The sequence below is a fragment of the Herpailurus yagouaroundi genome, unplaced genomic scaffold (assembly GCF_014898765.1).
Source record: "Herpailurus yagouaroundi ecotype Mexico unplaced genomic scaffold, PumYag 141, whole genome shotgun sequence".
Classification (NCBI taxonomy): domain Eukaryota; kingdom Metazoa; phylum Chordata; class Mammalia; order Carnivora; family Felidae; genus Herpailurus; species Herpailurus yagouaroundi.
The window spans coordinates 29,645,021-29,672,844 of record NW_024412396.1 but is presented as its reverse complement, the minus strand read 5'-3'; the positions used below and the strand labels follow the sequence as shown (position 1 = coordinate 29,672,844).

Sequence of the window (27,824 nt, the reverse complement as noted above, 5' to 3'; positions counted from 1 at the left end):
TTAGTTTTCTTCCTATTCCAGGAGATTTGTGTTGAAATTTTTTTTCACTATTAAAAACAAGTGATTGTCTGTGGGACCTTTTCAGCTTTGTACGCCGGTTTTGGAACCAGATCTGGATTCTCTTGTTCTAGGTTCGGTTTTTGAGCTAAGTCTTCTCCAATATCAATGCCAGGATAGCAGTTTACTCTGAAGACATTTTCCAACACTTCAATCTGGTTTTGAGTTAACAGCCTCTATACCAACTCAGCTTTTTTTTCAGAGTCTTTTTGAGGCTGAAAAGTAATTTTCATATTTCAAAAATCTTTCTTCTGGCACTGGGTGATCCACAGTACAAGGGAAATGAGCTCTCATTAGGAAGGCTCAGATGTGTAGACACAGGTGAACATCTTTTGTTGAGGAGCCACAGGTGTCTGCCCAAGCCTGTGGAGTTTCATTGATGGAACACAGTCTTTCTTCTGGTCCAATCCTAAAATGTTTCCAATTAAAAAGGAGTAGTGTGAGGGTTTGCTTTCCCCAAGCCAAGCACCTTCTTTGAGGCTGGGAGACATCCTCGCATGGGCTGCACAGGACAGCTCTGGCTTTTGCTTGCCTCTTGGCTGACTCTGCCCCATGTGTACAGGGCTGAAGTCTTCATGTAGTTCACTTTATGGTTCCCCAAGGTATTTTTTTAAACTGTTCTTTAATTATAAAAATAATGTATGCTGAGTGTAAAAATTCAAATATTATAGAATTATGTATTCATTTTTGTTTTTAATGAAAGTGGGACTGCGTTATACATTTGTTTTTTTTTTCATACTAGCAAAATACATTTATTATTTTATAATGATAAAAGAAGGAGAGTAAAGATTTCTTTTTGGTGTATACCAGAGTTAAGGGCAGGAGGAGGATAAGGGGATTAATAGGATTTTTATGTACTTTGATGACAATAGAAAGTTAACAATACCAACTGGTTGCCATAAAACTTATAGCTCCCCCAAAACACATATATAAAGGATCATAGTTTTAGAATCTGTTAAAGTAAAAAATACACACTCAGAAATAACGCTTATTTCCTCTTTAATATAAAATTGTAAACATTTATTTACACAAAGCAAACGTGTCTAACAAAATCCTAGCACCCTTTTCTGGTGAGTCATGGCTCCTGGCAGAGGGATTTGCACTGAAGCGGAGTCTCCTGCTCTGACTACCCAAAAACCAGATTCATAAATAAAGCCACGGGCAGCTCCCGAGGGGGTGAGGGTGGGGTGTTATACATTTGTAACTTGTGTTTTCTCACGTGGTGATAATGTACTCATGGATCTTATCTTCCTTTAATTACAGAATTCATACAGTCTCGTTATAAAAAAATTGCAATAGTACAGAAAATGAACTGAAGGTGAAAATTCTGCTTCAACTTATTCCCTTGCTGCTCCCTCTTAAGAAGTAGCCATTTCTTGATTGCTGTGTGACTGTGTTGTAGACAGTTGGAGCACAACTTGCCAGTACCTTTTCTATGTGATATACTTGCATGTCTCATTTTGTTTTTATAACGTGAATGGTAGCCTAGTATGTATTGTGTATTGTTCTTCCGTTTGAGTTTTTCCATTAAACAGTGTTTTGGTCATCTTTCTGTGTTGGAGTAAAAGGTCTCCCCAGTTTAGTATAAATAGTGCCAAAACTTTCCATGTAGAAAATATATATTGAACTGTTTCTCTACTCCAAAAAGTTTCCCAGAAATTCAAATATATTCCAAAAAAGAGTGTAAAAGTAATAGTTTTACACTCCCATCAACAGTACATGAAAATGGCCCTTTTCCTACCTTCTGCCTTATATTAAATGTTGTAAATCTTTACTGAATTTTACTAATATGACAATAAATAGTATCTCAGAATTACATTTTTAATTTCCCTGATAAACACTAGTATGAATAATAGTTGAATAATGTACATTAGACATTACATTTTTTTCTATTAGTTTCAAATCATGGACTTTATCCATTTTATTTATATTTTTGTTTTAGTGATACACTAATCTTTTGGTATCTTAGATATTTTCCCTATACTGGCATTTTTTAAATCTTCTTTGTGGTCTTTTTTACTATGCCAAAGTTTTACATTTTTACGTAGTCAAATTTGTTGTTTATAGTTTGGGGTTTTTCACTCTTGGTTAAGAAAATTTTCACAAGTACTATAACAATTCTTCTACATTTCCTTTATGCTTTTATGTAATTATTTCATATTTATATATTTTAATTCCTGTAATGTCAACATTTTTATTTTTAATTTACCTGAAATTTGTTTTCTAAGTATGGTATGAGGTTGATATTTTGATAAGAAATTATCTAAAATGTATTAAATTCTTTAGTACTCTCTTTTAAAAAAGAATGTATAAGAATATAAGTTATAGTAACCAAGTTATGAGACAGATTCTAAAGTTACATAGGGTTTTTAATGTTTATAGTAAGTGGCCCTAAAATGTAGTGCTTGTTGAACTCTGTCTCCTCCTTACTGTTTTTGTTATCATACCACAAAATTCAGCAAACTCCCATTTTATTGCTGACTAAATATGTTGCTTCATCTTGCCCTGTAATAGCTTTCTGCTTCAAGTAAGTTTTATTTATTTTTTTCAAATATGTTTAAATCGGGCAATCAGGAATTACAGGGTAGTTGGGATTGTCACGAACTGAGACTTAGAAGGAGTGTAAAATGCACATATATCCTCTGTCCCAGCAGTGTTGATAGAATTAGGAAATAGGTACAAACACAACTGTTGCAAGGCATTTGTTTGCAGTAGCAGTAGTGAAGTCAAAATTCTAAACAAATAAATGCACACCAATTGGAAATGGCTTAAATAAGTTATGGTGCCCAGGAGGCAGTGTGTATAGCTTCAATCAGACTGGCTGATTTATAGCTTGGCTCTGAAACTTAATAGCTTTTGACATTGGACAAGTTACCTAATCTCTCTGTGACTCCATTTGCTCCTCTAAAATGAGAATAATAGGATTGTTGGAAACACTAAATGAGTTATGACTGTGGAGTGCCTAACAGAATAAGAATAGGAACAACGAAGTGATCAAATATGAAGTGTAGAATATACAAAGTATAGGAAATTGAGCGGGAAGAGAATCGATTGGGTGGCTGATTCCATTAAATGTTGTGCGACTTAGGGGAATATATTTCGTTTTAGAAACTTCATGAAGAAAATTGTCAATTCTAACTTTAATTCTGAATCGTAATTACAGTCCATCATACTAGGAATGAATTTTCAATATTCTGACATTCCTAGTAAAGGGTTTATTTTGCTAGATCTTTGAAATACACAGTGAGAAGATTTTGCCTAGAAGATAATGTTTTCCTATCCCTTATACGTATATGCTCTAGCAGGATTATTCTTTGCCAAGCTGAGCTGGAGTAATGTTTTCAGCCCCCCCCCCCCCCGCCTTTTTTTTTTTAATGTTTTTTAATGTTTATTTATTTTTGAGAGAGGGAGAGGGCAAGCAGGGGAGGGCAGAGAGAAAGGGGGACACAGAATCTGAAGTAGGCTCTAGGCTCTGAGCTGTCAGCACATAGCCCCACGAACCGTGAGATCATGACCTGAGCCGAAGTCGGACGCTCAACCGACTGAGCCACCCAGGCACCCCTGTTTTCAGCCCTTTTAATAAGTATGGGTGCCCAAGTAGTAACCCTTTCACAAAGTGCTGTTGTAGTTTTAAAGTTCTAGCTTTTAAGGATATCACTCACTAATCCAGTGTTCTTTAAAGCTAAAAAGGAGAGTTGACAGCTTTCTTTGTTGCTTATTTAACAACATTTAGATTCCGCAAGTTGCTTTAGTCACTAACATTGAAGAATACCTACTGGGGACATCAAATCAGATACCCTGTGGCTAGCAAGATTTTTTTTTTTTTCCTTTGTGTTCTTTTCCTAGACTAGGTCATGACAACTACAAAAATCTCTAGCATGGTCACCAGTTTTTCATAGGTAATTTTTTCTATCATTGTATTGGGGTGAGGTGGTAGGGAGGGATTGTTAGAGTGGAAAGGAAATTCCTAAACATATTCCTAAATTAGGTAAGGGAAACAGCCATTCTCTTTCCATCATCCATTAACAGTGTGATACTTATTTATACATTTTTTAATTATGAAGACAAAATATAATGAACAGAGTTAGGACTTCAAGGGGAGGTGCTTTTACTTAATGCCATTCTGAACTTTTTGTTTTTAAAGTCTTAATTTTATCTCCTTAATTTTTATAATTTAGATGATAGAAGATATATTGTCAGTTGATTTAATTCAAGTTTTTATTTATGTAGCCGCTACTTTGTGTCTGGCCTACTGAACACTGAGGAATTGGAAGATACAATATCCCTGCCTTCAGGGGCTTAATTATAAAATGTATCTTTGTTAGCAAAATTTTATCTACCCCTTTGCTTTAATACTTTATTTATAAATCTGTTGGAACCAGTTTAGCTGTTCAATAAGAAAACATTAACATAAAATTGTTCTCTTAATTTATGTGCATTTGTTCAATTACATTGAGTTCTTAGAACAAGGTATGGATTTCAAAGGGTGATAAATGTGGATATGTTTGTCCCTGGACACTTGAGCACAATTTCATTCTTTTGATTGGACAAAAACATTTATTTTACAGTTAGGTTACAGTTTCTAAGATTCTTTACTCTTAAATTCATTTGAAATACTTAACTTTAGTTTATGATTCATATTAGGAAAAAATCTGTTGTTTTCTTTTTCCCATTTCCTTTTCCTTTTCATTCTTTGTTTCTGTCTTCTATTGTTGCCTTTCCTTTATCTTCTGAATTCCTTTCTTTCCTTTCCTATAGGCACTGATGTTCTTTACATTGGCCCTCTGAAAGGTGAGCCTTGCCACAATTAAAAACAAAAACTTGGTCTGTCTGCTTCGGCTATATCCTTAACTTGTCTTCCTTCTAATTCTCTTGAACTGATTTTTTCCCCCAGATTTTCTGCCAACTTAATTATATTCTTTTGACCTTGTTATTACATGTTCTAATGTTATACAAGTAGAGTTAAAGTTAATTTTACATGTTTTCAAGACAGGTAAAATAATGCACTAAGCTTTCCTTCCAGAATGAAGCTTTTGTTTCACAATTTGCTTTATATCATTGTAGTATGTATTACTGAAAACTAAGATTCTGTGCTTCATACTTACCACCTGTTTTTCATGTTATTTATTAGGAAGTATATATTCAAGCCCAGGACTTTATAGTAAAACAATGACCCCCACTTACGACGCTCATGATGGAAGCCCCTTGTCACCAACTTCTGCTTGGTTCGGTGACAGTGCTTTGTCAGAAGGCAACCCTGGTATACTTGCTGTCAGTCAGCCAATCACATCACCGGAAATCTTGGCAAAAATGTTCAAGCCCCAGGCTCTTCTTGACAAAGCAAAAATCAACCAAGGGTAAGTTTTAAAATGCAGATATGTTGAAGAATTTCTTTCTCCAGTGAGAGGTAGAGATACTTTATTAATCTTGTCTTGCTTTGTTCTAATGCCCTCGTTAATCTGTCCAGGTGGCTTGATTCCTCAAGATCTCTCATGGAACAGGAAGTGAAGGAAAATGAGGCCTTGCTTCTCCGATTCAAGTATTACAGCTTTTTTGATTTGAATCCAAAGGTACCGAGGGTTTTAGAGGGATCTCTTCTTTTTTTTCTTTTTGTTTTGTTCATTTGGATGTTTGGTTTTTGCAGTTGGTGGGTTTAGGAATCATTTATATATAGCAAGTCTGAATAATATTAAAAGCCTAAGCTTTAGACAAAGGCATCTATATTTGAAATAATTCTATTGTGTTAGTAAGTCGGAAGCATAATTAAACCTTTTTCTTTTTTGTTAAAATAATTGAACTTTTGGTTGATTTGTATTTTTTTTTTCAACGTTTTTATTTATTTTTGGGACAGAGAGAGATAGAGCATGAACGGGGGAGGGGCAGAGAGAGAGGGAGACACAGAATTGGAAACAGGCTCCAGGCTCCGAGCCATCAGCCCAGAGCCTGACGCGGGGCTCGAACTCACAGACCACGAGATCGTGACCTGGCTGAAGTCGGACGCTTAACCGACTGCGCCACCCAGGCGCCCCTGATTTGTATTTTTAAAAGCACTAGCTTGGTACTACAGAATTGGTAAAGTTAGTTTTAGGGTTGTTTTTGTTTTGTTTTTTTAACACTTCTCTTCAGCTGTGCTTTTTGTAAAAGAAGATTTTCCTGAAATAGTACCTTTTAAATGACTTTCAGATTTCTAATTATAAATCAAAAGATGTTGCTTAAAAATTCTTTAAGCTTACATTTCTTCCTATTTAATAGCCAAACTTTGTAATATGTTTTTAGTATCAAATGATTGTATCACTTTGCTTTTCCTAGAAGAGTTAAATTTGCTATGAAATCTCAAGTATTTTTCCCTAGAATACATATGGCACAGAGATTTGGATCTTTTGCTTCCTTATTTACCATCCTTGGGAGGAAGGGAACCTCTCTTGACTACCTCTCATCCTTGTCATGTCTAGATTAGTGTCTAGATTTTCATTATATAGTTTTCATTTTTTATTATGTGCTTAAGTAATTCTTTATTGTAACTGTAAAATGTATATATTGGAACTATAAAAATAATTTTAGTCCCTTTTAGGTCCTATCATTCTCATTTTAGTAAAACCAAAGTTGTTTTAGGAACACAGTTACATTTGCTGGGGAAGGGGATGCTACGTATTATTAAGACATTACTATTAATTTTTCTTAATGTAACTAAATGGATAATTCAGCAATATATAAATAAATCTTCTCCACAAGTACAAATATGTACTCTCTTATTTCAGATTCTTAAAATAATTGCTCTTTACAAGGACCTGACACTTTGTCTAAGCATGCTTTTCCCTAGTGAATAAGATGTTCCCTAAAATAATTTACTCTCTGATTATAACATTTTAGTGTGGCAGGTTGCAGTACCAACACTGAAAAGCAGTCACTTTTACCCTTTAAATGTCTTTCAAATCAGATTCATTTTCTTAAGAACTCTGGAATATCTGATGATTGTTTCCCTGTAAAATAACACAGAATCTATTTCTAATATTGGATAGTAATGTTTTGGACATCTCAGTGTTATTTTTAATGGAAAATTAGATGTGGGTATGTATAGACATACTTAACCCTGTAAGTATCGTTCTCATTATTGAGTATTTGATACTAAATAAAAATCCCAGGGAAAAAATGTATATTAAAACTTTTTTTTCCAAGCGTTGAATGTGAATATTCAGTTTTCGAGTTATTTTATGTTAAAGGTGATGTATTACAAAAGGATTATGTCTCTTTTGCTGCAGTATGATGCAATCAGAATCAATCAGCTTTATGAGCAGGCCAAATGGGCTATTCTCCTAGAAGAAATTGAATGCACAGAAGAAGAAATGATGATGTTTGCAGCCCTGCAGGTAGTGGAGAGTATTGGTAAATGGGACTTTTCAATGGAAAGGATAGATTTCAATGGAAAGATTATTTTTAAATAGTAAAGTTGCATTGTAATTCCAGTAGCATTTTGATAGTGTTTGCTTTTTGCTGTGTTGAAAATGAATATACACTTAGAAGGCAAAGTAAGTACATGAATTTAACTTTTTGTCTTTTCAGAGTTTAGTGGTATATACTTCAGCTATTTTTTTTTTGTATCCTATAGAAGAAAACTATTCTCCCACCCCAGATATATATTAGTTTAAAACTACCCCATTTTGCTTTAGAAATAAGATCTACATTGAAAATCCCATTTCTAAAATGAAGCTTATTACTTGCATAATTTCCTAAGTAGCTGGGGCTGATAATATTTTTTAAGTGGCTATAGCAAAAATAATACATGTTAAAGGTGATAAATTTTAATGGACTACTGAAACAAAACATAAATTAGTTTTCAGAATGATAATCCTTAAGGTGTAGTTAGGGGCACCTGGGTGGCTCAGTCGGTTAAGTGTCTGACTCTTGATTTCAGCTCAGGTCATGATCTCACAGTTCATGAGATCGAGCTCCACTTCAGGCTCTGCGCTGACGGTGCGAGCCTCCTTGGGATTCTGTCTCTCCCTCTCTCTCTGCACTTCCCTTGCTCACAGGCACACGGTGCTCCCTCTCTCAAAATACATACATTTAAAAAAAATTTTTTTTAAGTAGGTAATGTTTTCCTTAGATTGAACCAGTGTTTTCTCAACTGTAGTTCTTGCATACCAACTTTTTAAGAATACAGTAGTGCTTATATTTTCAAAAATTTCCCCCTTTAGTAAAATAACATTAGGGAGGCATCCACAGATCTGCCTTCTTAGAGACACTGGGATCCAGCTGCCCACAGATTAGTCATTCTTACAGTTCACATAGTTGAATGAGGCTTTGGTGAATGTTCTCAGATTATGGTAGAATTCTGGTTTTGCCAGAAGTCCTGACAGAATTAGTGTTCTTTAAGTACAGGAAGCAAAGTTGACATTTACTTATTAAAAGCTTTCACTGTAAAAAGGATTTTATTTTCTTCTCTTTAGAACACAAATAAAAATGCTCCCAGTCTTCCAAATGCTTTTATGCATCCAGGAAGGTTTTCTGGTTAAGACTTAAAAAATTGAGCTTTTCTTCCATTGTAAATAGGACATTTCTCCTTAGTTTATATGATAAAAGAAGGGAGTCGAAACAAAGCTTAAACAAGGAAAATCTTTGATGGCAGATAAATTAGTTTAGGTAGAGACTTGTTTAATCAGCTAGTTAAGAATCTTCTATTGTGTTTTTGGATAATTCAGACTATCTGAAGAATTTCGTGAATTAAATTCTGGAGTAATTTTGTTCAAAGTATCTCACTTTGTTTATAGTTTTCTACCTACATCTTTCTCACTTAGAATATAGGCTTATAATTTTCTAGTGACGGCTTTGCCAATGACAGAAGAGTAGTACATATAAAATGTATATGGGGGAAAATCACAGACTTTTATTATATAGTATTTATCTTTTTATTATAAAAATAATGCACTTTTTAAAAAACCAACAGATACAGACGTACCTATGAGTGCATAGTAGGTGCTGAAAAAAATTTGCTGAGTGAGAATATAGTTGACCCTTGAACAACACAGGCTTGAACTGCTTGGGTCCACTTATGTGCAGATTTTCTTTGATAAATACATTACAGTAAATGTATTTTCCTTACATTTTTTTCTCTAACTTTATTGTAAGAATAAGTATATACATATATAACATACAAAATATATGTTAATTGTTTCTTATTGATAAAGTTCTGGTTAAGAGCAGACTATTATTAGTAAGGTTTTGGGAGATTCAGTGCCCCTAGCCTCCATGTTGTCCAAGGGTCAGATAGACACACACAGTTGTATTTTCACAGAAATAGGATCATTTCATAGCTTTCCCTCACCCAGTGTACAGTAGACAGTCCATTTTAGTGCAGTAGAAAACACTTCAAGATGTGAATTTTAATTTGTGGACACAATGTCCTAAAGCATCGCTCTCCTGAACCATTTTAGAATCTAGATTTATTATTTTTTTTTATGTTTATTTTTGAGAGAGGGAGGGGGAGAGAAAGAGGGAGACACAGAGTCTGAAGCAGGCTCCAAGCTGTCAGCACAGAGCCCAGCCTGGGGCTCGAACCTACAAACCGTGAGATTATGACATGAGTCAAAGTCGGACACTTAACTGACTAAGCCACCGAGAGGCCCCTAGAATCTAGATTCTATAAGAGAATTTTGGACTACAAATCCTGAGTTCTTAGAAGCCTTCCCAGAAACTGAACCAAAGGCTCTAAGAATCCATCCAGTACAGAAGGGGGAAACTTTGAAAAAATGGGAAAGAAATGCCTATTCTTTTTATTTTAGACAGTCTGCACTCTGAACTTGGGGCTTCTGATTCCCTGTGTAACGTAAATCTACAATAGTAAAAGGAAACAAAGTAAGGAGGAGTGGATCAAAAACAGAAAGATTAATAACACTGTTTTTAAAGTATTTGGGTCCAAGTCTGTATTGTAACATTTAAAAGATAACCGATGCACCTCTGAAAGCAAAGCTGGGGTTTTATGACCATTCCCGTTCATAGCCAGGGTTTCTCCAGTATAACTTAAAAGGACTTTCTGCATCAGAATCACCTAAGTCACTTAATAAAAATGCAGATTCTGGGCTGGACTCCAGATTTGCTAAATTAAAATCTCTGTCGGGTGAACCTAAGAATATGTATTTTTAACCAACTCTCTTGACGATTCTTAATGTTACCGACATTTGAGGCAACTTCCTGAGGGCCTCAACCTACCACATTCTCCATGATTTGTGAACATGGAAGTTTCTATCACTGGAGGGATCTCATTTCAGCACAGCTGAAGGTATAGCCAGAGACTATTCATTATCAATTCACTAATCTTAAAATACAGAGGAACACTGACAGTTGGCCTCAGATTAGTTCATTCAGTGTTCCCATGAATAGATCCTATTCAATGAATGAATACTTTAGAAATTTGGAGTGCTACTTAATGCTTTGAAAGGAAACTGATTAGGGGCACCTAGGTGGCTCAGTCGGTTAAGTGTCAACTCTTGATTTCAGCTCAGATCTTGATCTCATGATTCATGGTTCAAGCCCTAGTTCGTGGGTTCGAGCCCCACATCGGGTTCTGTGTTGACATCGCGCAGCCTGCTGGAGATTCTGTCTTCCTCTCTCTGCTCCTCCCCTGCTCGTGCTCACACACGCACGTTCTCTCTCTCTCAAAATAAATAAACTTAAAAAAAAAAAAAGAGAGGTAACTGATTAAATGATTCAAAAGTTCTACTTACCTTTGTGTGAAACCTCTGTAAGGTTTAGCATCAGAATCTAATAGATTATTAATATTTGTTCTAAGTGACTGACCTAAATATATTTAAAATCATTACTAGTTTTTCTTTATGCAAAGATTTTTCTAGCTGCATATGGAGTATTTACCACTACTCTGGTATATATACACAAATATGCATGTGTGTGTGTTCACATATAAATGTAATCCATCTTATCATTGTTACGTAACTGAGATATAAACATCATCTTCCTCTGATCATGTTTTCAGCACTGAATTGAGGCTGGGGGGCCGGGGGAAGAAGGGCTTTAGCTTTCAACTAATTTTCTTCTGCAGGGTAATAATAGTAACACAAGGTAATCAATGTTAATATATTTTTACAAAAGACCTGATGCATATTCTGTTAATTCATTCAGTATTCATTGGTTCTAGGACCTGTTCTAGACACAAGGAATACTGCAGTGGGGAGAAAAGAGTAAAAAATCTCTGCTCATGTGGAGCTTAGTGGACAACCTGTTAACTCTAAGTCCTAGGGCTTCCCAAACTAAATCATTTTTATATATCCTGGATAAATATTTATTGGGATGTTTAGGACACTGATTGTAGGTGCACTGCCATTTATTTTCCTATTCTAGTTCTTGGACACTATATCTTTTCAAGTTAGGTGATGAAAAGCTTTCAATATAGATGCGAATAGTGATCTCATTTTAAAGTTTTACTAGTTAGAACAGACATTTAAATAAAATATCATTTCTGTTTTCAGTATCACATCAATAAGCTGTCAATCATGACATCAGAGAATCATTTGAACAACAGTGACAAAGAAGTAGACGAAGTTGATGCTGCTCTTTCAGACCTGGAGATCACTTTGGAAGGAGGGAAAACATCAACAATTTTGGTATGGTGAATCTTTTTCTCTACTAGTTTAGTTTGAATTCTTACCTTTTTGTGGATTTAATGCTTTAGAGAACACAGGTGTTGACTTATCAGAAACTTTCAGGGAAAAATTTTAAATTAATATTCTAGTCTCTAGGATACAGTAAAGATAGATCTTGAGATATCTGCACATTCTCTCACAAGCAGTGGAAGAACATTTCTGCAGAGTAAAAGGTAGAGTGAAGTCATGGTAACATCCATTCAGTGAGCTTCACATTTAAAATGTTACAAAAAGAGAAAAGCAGATCTTGGGAAAAATTTTAAATGCTAAGTTTAGTTTTAAAGCTTAGGAATTAGTTGTTACAGAAGAAACACTGACCTAAGGGCTGTTAGGATTTTATAAAATTTTCATGTGCAGATGTAAACAATTTTAGCTAAATTAGAATAATATGTTCTTGTAGGTTATATGAACTCCCATTTTGATCACATTTTTTATTAGCTTTGTATGCCACTTAAAAATGACTTTGTGGAGTGCCTGGGTGGCTCAGTTGGTTAGACTTTTGGTTTCAGCTCTGTCATGATCTCATGGTTCATAGGATTGAGCCTCACATTGGGGTCTGCGCTGACAGCGTGGAGCCTGCTTGGGATTCTCTCTCTCTCTCTCTCTCTCTCTCTCTCTCTCTCTCTCAAAACAAACTTTAAAAAAAAATGGCTTTGTACATATGACCATACATTATGATTGTACTTTTAAAACCTTAATAATCTGTATGTTATGTAATTTTGTTTATTGAATAAACTGATACTTGATGGCAGATACTAAATATTAGAGTTTCAAATTTCAAGAAAAATCAGAAAAAAAAATGATTTAATTCTTTCCCTAGGGTGACATCACTTCTATTCCTGAACTTGCTGACTATATTAAAGTTTTTAAGTAAGTACAAAAGGGGAGGAATTCCAAATATTAATGAATGACAAGTATCAATTTTGTAGTCACATTCATGTTGGAATTTACTTCAGCATATGCATTATGAATTATGAGAGAAAATAACCATCTTTACCAAATTAAAATTGCAGTACTCATGAGTTGTTTTATCTGATAAACATTTTTCTTAAAGGGGAAAAGCAAAGATTATGTAACCTAGATTGCATCATGTAGACTGAAACATACAGTGGCATTTTAGTATAAGCCATCCCCTCCGGGTGAAAGCAGGACATAATGAACTATTATTGCCAGCAGTTATTTCCTTGTTTGTTCAGAGCCCCAGATTCTATTGAATTTTATTGATTTGTTCAAGGCATATTTTATAATAAGGTTTTTGTGTATCTTATCTAGACTTTTATCAATCTGGGCACAGTCCACAGAATCTAGGCATTAAAGCAGAAAAGGGAGAAAGGAGAGGAGGTGATATGGAATAGAAGGTGTGAAGCCATTATGGAATAAACCATTTACTGTAGCTAAACATATAACAGCTTACCGTATGGAAAGTTTCTAAGATAAGGGCATGATTTCAGATGCCCCTCCCTACCCCCTTTCTTCTCGCATTTCACACCTCTACTTACCCACTCTCTGTCATGATTACTGTCATCTTCGTGTTGGCCTTGGGTGGCAAGTTGAAGCACCATTCAGTTACACCCTGAGAGAGACCAGTACCCTCGTTCAGAGAGGCTCCAAAGGCAGCCTTGCACACACTCAGGAATCTGCTGGTGATTATAGGACCTAGGAGCTTTCCGATTGGTGACATTTACTTCACCTTTTGTTTCTTGTCCTTTCCATGTGACCTGCTAGTGTTAGGGATGACTACCACTGACAGAAATACTAGATTGTTGGCCCTCCTTTCTCCTCTACCCATTCACTGTTTCAGATCTTCCTGAGTAGATTGATCGAGAGGGGACAAATCCAATAACAGCAACATTGAATATAACATGCTGGCCCAAGGGAACTTAGTTGAATATATGTAAAACTTGGCCTCAGACTTTTAATGTTTTGAAACTTTGCTGCTAAAACATACTGTTGATAAAGTTATTTCAAAAGTGGTTTTTCTCTTAATTCTGTTTGACATGTAGGCCAAAAAAACTGACTCTAAAAGGTTACAAGCAATATTGGTGCACCTTTAAAGATACATCTATTTCTTGCTATAAGAGCAAAGAAGAATCCAGTGGCACACCAGCTCATCAGATGAACCTAAGAGGTAAGGAAGGCCTTGGAGTGACCAGTGTTGATGGAGAAACTTTCTGTTGGCCAACAGTCAATAAACTTCGCTTTGCAGGGTGGGGCAGGGGTGTGTTTCTCAGCAGATAACATTACTTCTTTATGGTACTTTTTTAGGTCTAGATTCTTTTTTTTGGTACATAGTTTTTGTCACAATTTTAAGCATTCCATTTCCCACAAATATTTCGTTGTAATCTCTTTGTACAGTCTTCATTTGAAGTGATTCCACTTTTCTTCTCGTCAAGTAAATCTGTGGTGCCTCTTTTCTCATCCTCAGCATTAGGTCATTCAGGTTTTCTTCATTCTCATCCGTGTTGTAGTCCTCTCCGTTTTTGCTGGCTTTTCCCTTCCTCATCAGCATCCTACTCTTCTTCCTGACTTTCACTGATGATAAGCCGGTCCCTCTCACGACCCCCAGTCTCTTTTTGGCTCCGCAATGGGGCAGCAGGCACCTATGGGGTTTGGCCAACTTCTTAACCCTCCCACAACACCTCTTCCTGAACATTTTCGTGCGACACTCTGCTCTCAGTTTGGCTCCTGGGGTAGCCCCAGGATACCCCTCTGAGGCTCCTCCTCGTCAACAACCTGAATCTCTTTGGTTTCCTCTTGTCTCTTCAAATCCAAAGCTGTCACTAAGGGGCTGGTATTTGAGGCACATGTTATTGGACATGTTTCTACTCCCTTGTGGCAACCTTGTTTGCTGTGGCCTGAGTTGCTCCTGGCTGAGGACTCAGAGCTACTGGCTTTGGTCTTTTTTTTTCCATTTCACTCCCCACTTGGGTGACTTCTTTGGTTCTTCACACTGCTCCTTCACTTCTTTTATCTGACTGATGCAGTGGTTCAGGCAAAAGGAGAATTTCCTGTCCAGGTTGGTCTGGTTCTTCTACGGCTAGAGGACATCTTGCTGCCTCCTGCCATGATTTTTCTGCAGGGTGTTGCAGATTGTTGATCACCACTTCACTTATGGGGATATTCACTAAAACCATTTGGCTCACTTCCAGCGAGAACTGCTGTCCTATGTGCCCACACCACACTCCCTGCACCCTTGGCACCAGCATGCTTGGTGGATTGTCATCTCACTGTTCCACACTCTTACAGCAAAGGCTAGAAAACTAAAATACATTTTCTGGACTTGTTTGCAGTGAGATTTTTATTCCAATCAGATGCATTCATGGAAGACTTCAATTCCCAACTAAGTTATGGGGTTGGAGAGGCAGAATTGAGAAAGGAGCATGGTATTTCCAGGCTATGGAGGTGCGGGGTAGCCTCCTGGTTTCGCGGCCTGTTGGTTGCAGTTCCCTTGGCAGGCTAGTTGTTCAAGAAGTTCATTCCTATCGGCCCAACCCGTTTCTCCTCTGGGTTACATTTTGCATGTACATTTATCATTATATGTAAAGCAATATGCTTTTCTAACTAGAAATGTCCATATTTGGACAAAAGTACCCAAGAAGGGGGCCCCTGACTCATTCACAGAAATTATTCTCAAAATATTGTATTTATTGCTTAAAATATAAAGGTGTTTTCCCTGATCTATAGTCTTCATTTTCTTTTCTACATAGTGCATTAGGATATTTTTAGTATATTTCAACGAAATGTCCAAATCTCTGCTCTGTGTTCTGCTCACTAGTTATCTGAACTGTTGTTTTAAAAAAAGGAAACCCCTGGCCTGGGTAGCAGATTGCTCTGCCCATGTGTTAGAATACTGTAATTTTCCTAAAACTTTGAATTAGGCTAACTGCCTTTCTCTCCAAGACCCATGAGTTAACTTTTGGGTCTCTTTTGTTATTTGTTACTTTTAGAATCTGTTGCAGCTCTTGTTCTTGGTTCTGTCCTCAGCTGCCCAGGACCAGCCCAGATTATCTGCTCTTGATTTAGAGACTAGATCTGTCTTCTGGCCCCTGCTTTCTCTAACCCTGTTACATCCCTAACCTTCCCCCCTGCATGACTGAGAAGTCAAGTCCTAGTATGGAAAATGGCTTCCAGTGTGCTGTCATCCTACCTTTTCCATGTCCTCCCAAAAGAGCATTTTCCCACACATCACACTAATGAAGATATCACTAGCCTAAAAATCAAGTGGCTTACTTCCTGTTCTGCTACTAAATAAGCCCTATGATTTTAGAAAAATAGCCCATTTGGACCTCAGTACCTTCCTCTAAGAAATGAGAGTGTTCTCCATGCCTTTGGACTAGATGTTCTCTAAGGCCTTTGGAGATCTAAAATGAAAAGTTCTAAAAACAAATGCAGTTCAAATACTGATTGAATTCCTGTGCCCCAGCTGTGCTAGATCCTGGAGACATGAGCAGGAACAGGTTATAGACCGACCCCTCTGGGTGTTTAGAGCATTTGGGAGATACACAGTGACAATTTGGGCAATGAATAGTACTTTAAAAAGTAACAGGTCCAAGGAGGAGCAAAGATAACGGTGTGTGCCGTCTCAGTGTTCAGCGATGGTGGGGAATATCCTGGCAGAAATAATGTCAGAGTTAGATCCAGTGTCTAACTCAAGGCCCATGGAAGGAAAGAGAATTGGTAAAAACCTTGTGGCAGAGACTGGTATGCAGAAATTCCTGGAGAAAAGCATCAGCAACCACAGGGGGTTTTGTGCTGTTGGAATGTAGAGTTCAAGGCAGAGGATGAATGCTTCCTAGTGGCTATTGAATCTGATTTCTACATACATGAGGGACAACAGCTGAAGAAATCGGCATGTTTTGGAGGATAAAAATGTTAGGGATTGTTTTTTAAAGTGGCAGCAATGAAGTGTCACTGAGAAAGTATTAACATGAAAATAACAGGATCCATCCTATTTATATTGGCTACAGTATAGAGGAATAATTTTAGAACAGTGACAGTGATCCAGATTAAGGTGATCAATATGGATGGAGAAAAGGGTTCAAGTTCAGAAGATCCTGAGAAAGCCCAGTCAGCAAGCATCCTGAGTGATTGATTTGGGAGAGGCTCATGGGGAGGGACTTATTTCTAGCTCGTACAAGTTGGATGGATAGAGTTGAGAATATAGAAGAGCTTATTTTGGGGAGAAGGACAGTGAGTTTAATTTTGGGTTATTTTAAATTTGAGGTGCCTGTGGGATAGCTGTTGGAGGTAACTTGTAGGCCACTGGATCACGGGAGATCCACACTGCAGATACTGATGGTATCAGTTTTAGCGTTAATGATAAATGGCAGCCATTAGAATGGTTGTCTATAATATGAAAAGGCTAAGAACAGAACCCTGCAGAATACCTGTGTTTGAGATACAGGGCAGATTAGAGGAAGGGAAACAAAAAATGCTTACGGAGACCATGGAAATGAGACATGGTGGGAACTAAGATAAAAGTTGTTTCAAAAAGGACAGCGTAATCACTGGCATCAAATACTACAGAAAAGTAAGATAAAGATTGTGAAGCTGACATAGCATTTAGCCACATTGGAGGTGGTTGGTGGCCTTGATGCCGAACAGATTGGAGCGGATTTCAGTGGCCCTTTGAGTATGGGAGCCAAAGTACAGTCACTGAGAAGTAAATAGGAAACAAAGATAGTTTTTTGATGAACCTTACCTGTAATAAGGAGGGAGGAAAGGGGGCAGTAACAGCAGAGAGAGGTATAAGGTGGAGGAGAAAGGCGTTTTGTTTCAAGATTGGAGAGACTCAAGGAAGTGAAATGCTGATGGAAACATCACACTAGAAATAGAGAAGTAGTGTCTGGGAGAGGAAGAGGATCTCTGTGATGGAGCAAGGTTCCTGGGATGGCAGAAGACAGCCCACTTGGGATCAGAGAGATGCCATCCCACTGTGGGAGTGAGGGCAGCAAGCTTTATCGGCTGTGGTGGTAGGAAGCTGTGTGACTACTTCTCGTGGCTTTCTTGGAAAAAAGATATGAAGCTGTCCCCTAAGAGTGAGCGGCATCGGAGGCCTGAGAAGATTTGAGATAAACATTGTTGAGAGTGTCTGAAAACACAGGATGCAAGTGTTGAGGGCCAGGTAGAGTTTGGGAATCCATGAATTTCTGGTGAAACCTATCTGCTTGGTTTTGTGGTTTTTCTCCCCCTCCCCTCCTTAGAGTGCTCAGCAGCCTATTATAGGCAAGTAAAAGCGAGGTGGTTGGATGGAGCCAGGGTTAAGGTCTTGGTTAATGTGTATTAATGGAAATACAGTGAGTCTAGGGAGTTGGATGTGATAGCTGGTGAATGGTGTCCAGGCTGGACTCAGGAAAAGAAGTGAAAACATGATGGGGAGAAGGTGTCAGGGCTGCAGGACTCAGAGAGTTTGAAGACTGCGGTTAGAACGTGTCAGAGGAGCAGCAATTGGGCTACAGTGAAGCGTGGCACGTTGCCATGGTCGTAGGTACCCGAGGTGGCACGGAGTGAATATTGTCTGAGATGTGTGGCCTGACAGGTGCCTCTGCGCCTACAGTAGCACCTGAGTTACCACTCACTATGCCTCGCCAAGCTTTTTAGGTTTTTTTGGTGTTTTACTTTTAAAAGAGACATGATTATAGGATTGTGTACTTTTAAGTCTGCTTCAGTGAGTAATGAAATCTGCAAAAGAACTATCTTCAAACATCTCCTCTTTGTGTTACCTTTGCAGATTAAATGTAAACTTCCTGATAGTTTGTAATCCTTGTACAGAAAGAGGTAAATGCTGTAGCTAATATTTTTTAAAAGAAAGCAAACAGGGAGAAAGTCCACTAAATTCATGATAGGTGTTTCTGGAAAGGAGAAGAGGATCTTCCATTTATCTAAAATGTTCTGTTTCTTGGGGCGCCTGGGTGACTCCGTCGTTTTAGCGTCTGACTCTGGATTTCAGGTCATGATCTCACGGTTCATGGGATCGAGCCACCGTCCGGCTCGACAGTTGGGCTCTGCGCTAACAGTGTGGAGCCCGCTTGAGATTCTCTCTGCCCCTCCCCTGCATGCGTGTGCGGTGCCCACTCCCTCTTATCAGAGTGCATAAACATTTAAAAAAGTACAATATTCTGTTGTTTTCAATACAGTGCTTTGTATTTGTTCTTTCTTTGTGGTAGATGTAGAGAGCTTTATTATCTTGTTCCTTATACTCTCCGTACAGAGAGATGTTGCTCCGGTACACAGAGCAAAGTGACCACAGGCCCTGCTAACAGTCTAGGAGCCTACTTGATGGTCTTAAGACACATTGAGGGTGATAACTGGAATACCGTTTAGAAAGCTCTGACATGTCTGTTACCTTCTTTATCCTTACAGCATTCCTGTGAGGTAGAGTTTTAAGGTTGGGAAATTTGGGTTTAGAGATGTTCCACAAATGGGCAGTAATTAAGTGACAGAGAAGTGTGGAACAAGGTCAGATTGCAGTGTGCCTCTCCACTATGTTACACTGGTTACTACTTGTTTATGCCAGCCATTATCCCGCTATCTAACTGAGTGTATGTTCAGCCCACCTGTGTGCCCTTCTGTAAAGCTGCTAGCTAATGCTTCACAGAAAAGGCATCATAAAAGTCCTTTATTCTTGGGGCTTCTGGCCAGTAGAGCAGGCAACTCTTGATCTCAGGGCCATGAGTTCAAGCCCCACAGTGGGCAGAGAGGTTACTTTTATAAAGTCACTTATTCTTACCAAAATGTTATCCCTATACATTTAGCAACTTAAAAGTCCCAAATACCTTGAGATTTAAGGAACTGAATGATATTAAAACAGCACAATATCAAACTTGTGGGGTCGTGTTTTTTGGTAATATCCTTTTAACAGGACCCTTTCCTTCTCTTCAAGGAAGTTTTATGAGGACCACAAACTGCATTATACCCCTTTTCTACACTAGCTCTCTTTTGCTCCACCTCAAACAATTATTGGGCGATAAAACCTTGCTTCCCAGTTTAAAGATTCCAAAACAGCAAAATTCAGCATGTTAAGATACCATAAAATGAGAGCTACCTATAGCGGCTTGTGATTTCTTAAAGGTAAATTTGACCATTTTAATAATTTTTTTATTACAGGATGTGAAGTTACCCCAGATGTAAACATTTCGGGCCAAAAATTTAACATTAAACTCCTGATTCCAGTTGCAGAGGGCATGAATGAAATCTGGCTTCGTTGTGACAATGTAAGTTTTCCAATTAAAAGTGTGAACTTCAGTTTTCTTCAGTTCCCTAGTAAGTTGACCAGTCGTCCTTACATTTTATACGTAAAGGACCCATCATGTGATACATTTCATATTTCAGTATTTCTTTTCAACAGGAAAAACAGTATGCACACTGGATGGCAGCCTGCAGATTAGCCTCCAAAGGCAAGACCATGGCAGACAGTTCTTACAACTTAGAAGTTCAAAATATTCTTTCCTTCCTGAAGATGCAGCATTTAAACCCAGATCCTCAGTTAATACCAGAGCAGATCACAACTGATATAAATCCTGAATGTTTGGTGTCCCCTCGCTATCTAAAAAAGTACAAGAACAAGCAGGTATTTGATTCATTTCATTTCATCTCTTTTCTTCTCATATGATTTTGTACATGTACTGTAAATTTAGTTTCCCCTGTTAAAACTTTGTGGCTTTAATGATGGTCTGAATTTCATATCAGGTGGCTGGAATATAAAATAGGATGTGGATGGCCTTCAGTCAGTTAAGTCATTTTAAAAAATGTTTATCATTTTAATAGGACAGATCATAAGGTAAAATAGTAGGAAGCATATTTATTCTAAACAACCTAAGGAAACTGCTCTGTTAACAGGGTGTTCTTTCAGGGAATTGAAATGGTGTGGATGCTTTGAATTCCTTAATTCATGCAGTTTTATTCCTTATATATGTGTGGTATAAAGCACAGCCAGCATTTCCCGGCAAAGTCTAGAACAACTTCTCACTGTCAAAATGGACTTTTCCAGCTTTGGAGATAAACTTTACAATGGTAGAAATAGTCTACATTTTAACATCGTCTTTTCTTAACAGTCAGAAACCTAAACCAAGATTTGCGTGATGTGACAGAGTTTGGTAAATTTTGATTGAAATTCACTGCTTTTGTTCACTTTGTTTAGAATTCCTTTCCTGGAAATTAATACCATAAAAGGATTGCTATTTAGGAAAATGGTTCTTCAGTACAACATAAAAGGTTCTTTGCAGGGGAATTTCATTTGGGATAGCCCCCAGTATTCTCTACACCAAACATCATGCCATAAAAGGCAAAGGCTTCAGTGTGAGGTGGGGTGAAGAAGGCCTTTAAAATAAATATTTCATTTCTATCTAGTTTGATTTTTATCTGTTAAAGAATAATTTTAAAACATTACTGGGAGGGCCCAATAAAATACCCAGAACACTTAACTAATTCTTAACTTTAAATATAATGTTTATCATATGTGTTTGAAATTACTTAGCTGAAAATGTTCAGAAGGTTAATTACCAAGTATTTGTCTTTAAGTTTCAGAGGTTGTGTAAGCTACATGGAAATTGTTTATCTCACAGTCCCTACAATGTGGGAGTAGTGAGGAATGGAGGAAATGCTGCCCTGGGGAGATTTGTGGAATGTAGATTGTAAGTTAAAAAGGGAAAGTGAATCAAGTACTAATTTTATTTTTTTATTCTTCGTTGTTTCATTTAAAAATTACCTGTAAAAAAATCCTGGTTTCTGAAAGTGGATTCATTTGCCTTCAAAGGCAAGGAACAGTTTCAAATCTTAGCAAGATTCTTTCACTGTGAGGTACCAGGAAAAAAAGGTCTTCAAGTCTAACTGTGAAGACTGACAAATGTTAGCTTAGCTGTCGGAGATGGGTCCTGAATTGTTTTCTCAGAAGCCTCTCAAATGATTGTTTTCACTTTTAAAAGATAGTTTTCCAACCCTGATTTCTCAACTAGATTGTCAAGTGAAAATTCTCTGGGGGACAGAAACAGTGACTATTTGACTGTCTTCAACTGGTGAGGTGGCAGTATGTGTGGTCCGTGGTTAAGGATTCTTCCAGCCTTGTCTTCCACGTTGGCATTTTATCAAACACACATTCTTTTGTAATCCTTCTTTCCCTGACTAAATTTATGGGTTGTTCCCAGAAGGTAGAGAGCATGTATTGCCCTGACAGCTAGAAAGTGCTGATTGGCAGAAGTTTAGTTGCTTATTGTGTGTCACATGCTGTACTCGTCGTTGGACATAGGGCTTAATAGTTAAACTATATTGTACAGTGGTGTTCAGGAGTCCAGTAGGATGAGGTCCGGGCCATGGGGTCCTTTATTCCTATCAGGGCATAAGATTTTCCTTTGGGCCCACCAATACAGAGAATTTGTTATGTTATATTTAATCTACTTTAAATCCCCAAAACTGTATATTATTTAAACTTTATATATATATATATATATATATATATATCCATATCCTTATATGACTGTGACTCCCAAACTGCATTTTTACATTTTAAAGAAAAGAGTTGTTGGGTATTTTATCCATGTTAATACAAATTGAAATAGACTACTGTGTGTATAGCCACCATTCCTAGTGTAGTATATAGCATCTCTTCATTTTCCCTTCCAGGAAAAAGGATGCAAAAAACAGATGGTAATTGAGGGGGGTTGCTTTTCTTGTGTAAATAAAGAAACAGTATGGTCACTGCACTTATTTTATGCCTTCAACTTATTTCTGAAAAGTGGTGCATGGGTCATATTATCTGACTCAATCTGAAAACATTAAAGGTTTTTGAATGTTAATTTTGATTTCCTACTAAAATCATTAGCTCTGCCCTAACCAGTAAGAACTGGTAAGTAAATGAGCAGGGAAAAGGGTATTTGCTCTTTTTTATTTTTTTCCCTACAAATTTCTACCCATAATTTTAGTAACACTTAACAATCTAAAATAATATGGAAGTGTTTCTCAGTATTCAGAGTGGAAAGTAATCGCTGCTTTCTCGTTTTCATTTTCATGCTTGCATTTACTTTGCTTGGTTTCTACCTGAAGTAATTTTTTTTGCATGGTTTTTGGCTGGAATTTTGGTTTGCAGGTTACCGCAACTTTTTCTTTGCTTCATTGCCATTTTTTCTGATTGCCTTTTTTTTTCTTTCTGCTTCCTTTTTCTTTCCTCGCATTGCCATCTACAGCCAGGCTATATAAGAGATTTGGTAAGTTCTCCATATTTAAAAAAGAAAAGGAAAGAAAATAAATATAAAATATTTAAAGCCCTAGCTACAGTTCCCCCACCCCACCCCCCCACCCCATCGCCTTCATGGATTTCCACTCTTTGTGGGAGTAGTCATCCCAAAGTGAATATAATTTAAGTTAAAAGTTAACTTTCCTAATGATACCTTTAGAAATTAAAAAAATCTTTATGGTGGTTTCAAGTATTAAAGGTGCTAATAAATAGTCCACTACGAATTTATATTGCAGGTACTCATTCTGATATTGTGTTTTGGTGCTAAATTTAAAACCTGTCATGTACAGGATTAGAACATACCGTTTTATAAAAGCAAAATATGTGTGTGTCCTTGGAATATGTTTTGGGAGTGGCAGTTATTACTCCTGAAAGTACTTTTTGTTTCTGGATATATGGAAACTGAAATCAAAAAGAAATACATCAAGGTTTATTTTGAAGAGTCATTATTTAACTAAAATTCCTAAATGTGGCTTCAGAAATTTCCTAATTCCAACTCTTAGAGGTAATTGTGGGGTGGGGCACAGTTGGTTACTTTTGTTTTGCTCCTGCAATGAAAGAATATTGTCTGATGGTAAAGGTGATGTTTAATCATGTTTAGATAACAGCAAGAATCTTGGAGGCCCATCAGAATGTAGCTCAGATGAGTCTAATTGAAGCCAAGATGAGATTTATTCAAGCATGGCAGTCATTACCAGAATTTGGCATCACACACTTTATTGCAAGGTCAGTGGTTCTGCTACTAACATCTATGTATAAATCTTAATGTGTACATTTTTACTTAATCTATTTCAATTAAACATTTAAAGTACCTGCTGAGATCCATTAAGCAATTTTACAGTAAAGAATATCGAAATGTATTTTCTATTCTTGTAATTTTTACTTTAAAAATTCAAAATGATTGGGCTGCCTGGGTGGCTCAGTCAGTTGAGTGTCTAGCTCTTAATTTCGGCTCAGGTCATGATCCCAGGGTTATGGGATCAAGCCCGGCATCGGGCTCCACGCTCAGCATGAATCCTGCTTAAGATTTTCTCTCCCCTGCCCCTCGCCCCCACTTGTGCATTCTCTCTCTCCCCCCAAAAAACTCAAAATGATAGCATTTCTATTTTTACTTATATAAGAGTATCACTTTTTTGAGAGTTAAAGAGCACATCTTAAAAACAGGGGCTCAGTTGGTTAAGCATTCAACTTTGACTCGGGTCATGATCTCACAGTTTGTGAGTTTGAGTCCTGCATCGGGTGAGCCCCACTTCTCTTTTTCTGCCCCTCGCTTCACTTGCACCCTCTATTAAAAAAAAAAAACAGAGCAACATTCCTCCCACCCCCAACGTGTTTTTAAACATTTATTATGTTTTAATACTATAGGTTCCAAGGAGGAAAAAAAGAAGAACTTATTGGAATTGCATATAACAGACTGATTAGGATGGATGCCAGCACAGGAGACGCAATTAAAACATGGCGTTTCAGTAACATGAAACAGTGGAATGTGAACTGGGAAATAAAAATGGTAAGCTAGGGGTGGGCACGTGGGTGGTTCAGTCAGTTAAAGCATCCAACTCATGGTTTTGGCCCAGGTCATGATCTCAAGGTTTGTAAGACGTAGGTCCTGCATTGGGCTCTGCAGTGTTAGCTCACAGTCTGCTTGGGATTCACTCTCTCCCTTCCTGCCCCTACCCTGCTCATGCGCACACTCTCAAAATAAATAAATAAATGGCAAGCTATAACAATGTTACTTGAATTAATATATAGCCCTTCTGGGGCACCTGGGTGGCTCAGTCGGTTAAGTGTCTGACTTCGGTTTAGGTCATGATCTCACAGTTCACAAGTTCAAGCCCCACGTTGGGCTCTGTGCTGACAGCTCAGAGCCTGGAGCCTGCTTCAGATTCTGTGGCCCCCTCTCTCTCTGCCCCTTGCTCTCAAAAATGAATAAACTTCAAGAAAAAAAATTTTTAAATATATAGCCCTTCTAAAACTTAAGAATTAAAAGACCTATAAATCTATAGATTGTTTGTACCATTACCTCTTAAAGTAAAGTATAAAACATGGTTGGTTATTCATTTCCCACTTAAACTTGCCTAGTTCATAACTAGCCCAGTTATTAGAACTCTAAGAATATAATGATCTGCTTAGAAGATTGTTTTCCTGTAATGCTAAATCCCTTTCACTCCTAGTAGCAGCTGCTGTTTATTGAATGCCTACTCTGTGCTAGTCATGATGCTAGATGTTTTTGTATTTCTAAATCTCACCACAGCCTTGTGCGGGATAGTTGGATTGTCCCTACTTTACAAATGAGGACACTCACATGTAGAGGCCTGTGGGCCATGATTGCTATGACCACACAGTCACAGAATCAGGATTCAAAGTCAGATGCTCAGGGGCTCTAAAACCTGGCACAGCTACTACTGTATAACATGCTGCCCCCAGACTTGAAGTACATAAATATCATTTAAACAATCTTCTGATAAGCTGTGTGTTTTAGGGACATTGGGTTTGTTGTAGCACTTCCTATTACTGCATCGAATAATAGGTTACTTTTCTGTGGTTAACCTTGATCCAGAAGCAGATAACCCATCCTCCTCCTGATATATTGTAGGAGCCTAACACTATGTCACAGCACCTATGTCATTTACCTTCATCGCGTCATATAGGCATCTTGTCATTTCTCATTATCACAGGGGCGAGTACAGTACAATAAGGTATGTTGAGAGAGAGACCATGTTCCCATAACTTGGTTATAGTATATTGTTATAATTCTGTTATTGTTAATCTCTTACAGTATCTAACTTACAAATTAAACTTTATCATAGGTATATCTGTAAAGGAAAGAAAAGCATAGTGTATGTAGGGTTCAGTACTATCCATGGTTTCAGGCATCCACTTAGGGTCCTGAAATATATTCCCCATGGATAAGAGGGGTTGTTACTGTATTCAAACATGATACCTAAAGGTTAAGTATCTGAAGCAAATATTAAATTAAATGCAGGAAGTAGGTTTTCTCTCAGGCCTTGAAGAGAGACATTCTCATTAATTGAATCACCAGAGACCATTTGGGAACATAATGACCTAAACCCTTTGCATTCAGTCTTCCTTTTCAGAACATGAAAACTAAAAAGGAGTCGGGGAGGGGCTAGTCAACTTGTATTCTTTTGGAGCTGAAGGCATTATTAGTTTAGGATTAAAAAAAAAAAGTGAGGGTCGACAAATAGTCTTGTGATAGGGCAGACATTAAACAGCACAGTAGCGTCACTTGTGCCTTACCTTATGTGGAGTTTTACTGAGACTGACAGTTCTTTGTCTTTGTTCCAGGTCACGGTAGAGTTTGCAGATGAAGTACGATTGTCCTTCATATGTACCGAAGTAGATTGCAAAGTGGTTCACGAATTCATTGGTGGCTACATATTTCTCTCAACGCGTGCGAAAGACCAAAATGAGAGTTTAGATGAAGAGATGTTCTACAAACTTACCAGTGGCTGGGTGTGAATAGAAATATTGTGTAATTAAACTCCATGGCCATAACAATATTTAACTTTGAAAGCTGTTGTTTGTTAAATGCTGCTTAATAAAGTAAGCTTGAAATTTATCATTTTATCATGAAAACTTTTTTGCCTTACCAGACCAGTTAATATGTGCACTAACAAGCACGACTATTAATCTGCTATCATGATACAATAAATATATGGACATGAATATGGCACACATTCCTTAGGGCCAGGAATTGAAAACGAAAGTAGTGGGCAAGTCAGGAACAAAACATCACTGATTTAAGCTAGCCAAACTACGAAACTCAAGCCATCTACTTTAAAGCTATCCAGGGCTTAAACTATATGAAGTCTATTTATCATGTTTAATGCATGTGTTTTAATGTATGTTTAATTTGATCATGTGTTTTAAAAATGCCTACTTTCTGGTAGCTATTGATTCCCCATCCCTCACTCCCATCCCCAAATAAATCGGGCCTGTGGAGGATGCCTGATATTCAATAATGTTATTGTTTGACCTTGAAGGAAAATGCTATCGGTCCCTTATGCTTGGTTTATTTTTGTCCTTGAATAAGCATGTATGTATATTGTCTTGTGTTTTGACTTTCACACCCTGTTGTATTACAACACTTTTAGTATTCACCAGCATATTCACTGTCTGCCTAAAATAATGCAACTTTTGCATTACAATATGAAGTAAAGGTCTATGAAGTATGCATTTTGTGTAACTAATGTACAAACACAAATTTTATAAATTGTACAGTTTTTTAAAAAACTCACAACGAGCAAATGTCTTAGATGTAGCATCTTTGCATTAATTAAATGCTTTTAAAATATAATTAATGTGCAGTTTTCATATCTGCTAAATTAAGAATGACTTCATTATAGTCATGATTTGCCACAATGTCCTTAACTCTAATGCCTGGACTGGCCATGTTCTTGTCTTTTGCGCTGTTACAGTCGGCATTGGTGCTATAGCCAAAATTCCTAGGTCACATAACCCAAGAGGGGGCCGGGAGGGGTGGATTACCAGTATTGTCCAATAATCCATGGTTTAAAGACTGTATAAATGCATTTTATTTTAAATAAAAGCAAGATCTTTTATTTATGTTTCTTTTTGTACTTTGTGTTTTTACTGTTTCCATAGCATTAACCGTAGAAATGAACTCTTGCCTTTGGGGAGAACTTTGCCTACATCTTGTGTTAGGAGAACAACTTGCTGGTATCCAGAGTATCACCAGATAGTTGATACTTAATCTCTAGGATAGATTCTTCCACCCCATTTTTTGTTCTACTACTTAAAAATGAACCTCATAATATTTAAATATTAGATTGTATAAACAGAAATATGACAAATGAACAGACATTGTTGCCTCGGGCAGAATTTGTTTTAAACAGCAAAATAAC

The 27,824-nt window shown here is 37.3% G+C and overlaps 1 protein-coding gene and 1 pseudogene across 6 annotated transcripts in view; one reads left to right on the top strand and one right to left on the bottom strand.

Annotated features, from left to right (window-relative positions):
• Window positions 1-27,529, top strand: part of FERMT2 (FERM domain containing kindlin 2) — an 86,007-nt gene extending 58,478 nt beyond the window's left edge. Inside the window, exons 5-18 of one of the 6 annotated variants that reach the window (XM_040477157.1) lie at window positions 4,816-4,848; window positions 5,189-5,414; window positions 5,525-5,627; window positions 7,317-7,424; window positions 11,538-11,672; window positions 12,532-12,581; window positions 13,715-13,839; window positions 19,818-19,924; window positions 20,059-20,280; window positions 22,329-22,352; window positions 22,889-22,909; window positions 23,540-23,664; window positions 24,304-24,445; window positions 26,245-27,529. In XM_040477157.1, coding sequence (XP_040333091.1) covers window positions 4,816-4,848; window positions 5,189-5,414; window positions 5,525-5,627; window positions 7,317-7,424; window positions 11,538-11,672; window positions 12,532-12,581; window positions 13,715-13,839; window positions 19,818-19,924; window positions 20,059-20,280; window positions 22,329-22,352; window positions 22,889-22,909; window positions 23,540-23,664; window positions 24,304-24,445; window positions 26,245-26,418 — 1,595 coding nt within the window. In that variant the 3' untranslated portion in view covers window positions 26,419-27,529. The remainder of the gene's footprint in view (window positions 1-4,815; window positions 4,849-5,188; window positions 5,415-5,524; window positions 5,628-7,316; window positions 7,425-11,537; window positions 11,673-12,531; window positions 12,582-13,714; window positions 13,840-19,817; window positions 19,925-20,058; window positions 20,281-22,328; window positions 22,353-22,888; window positions 22,910-23,539; window positions 23,665-24,303; window positions 24,446-26,244) is intronic. The other 5 variants (XM_040477158.1, XM_040477160.1, XM_040477161.1 and 2 more) reach the window with 5 other exon arrangements.
• On the bottom strand, window positions 13-548 carry LOC121031776 (homeobox expressed in ES cells 1-like; annotated as a pseudogene).
• Window positions 27,530-27,824: the final 295 nt, after the last annotated feature.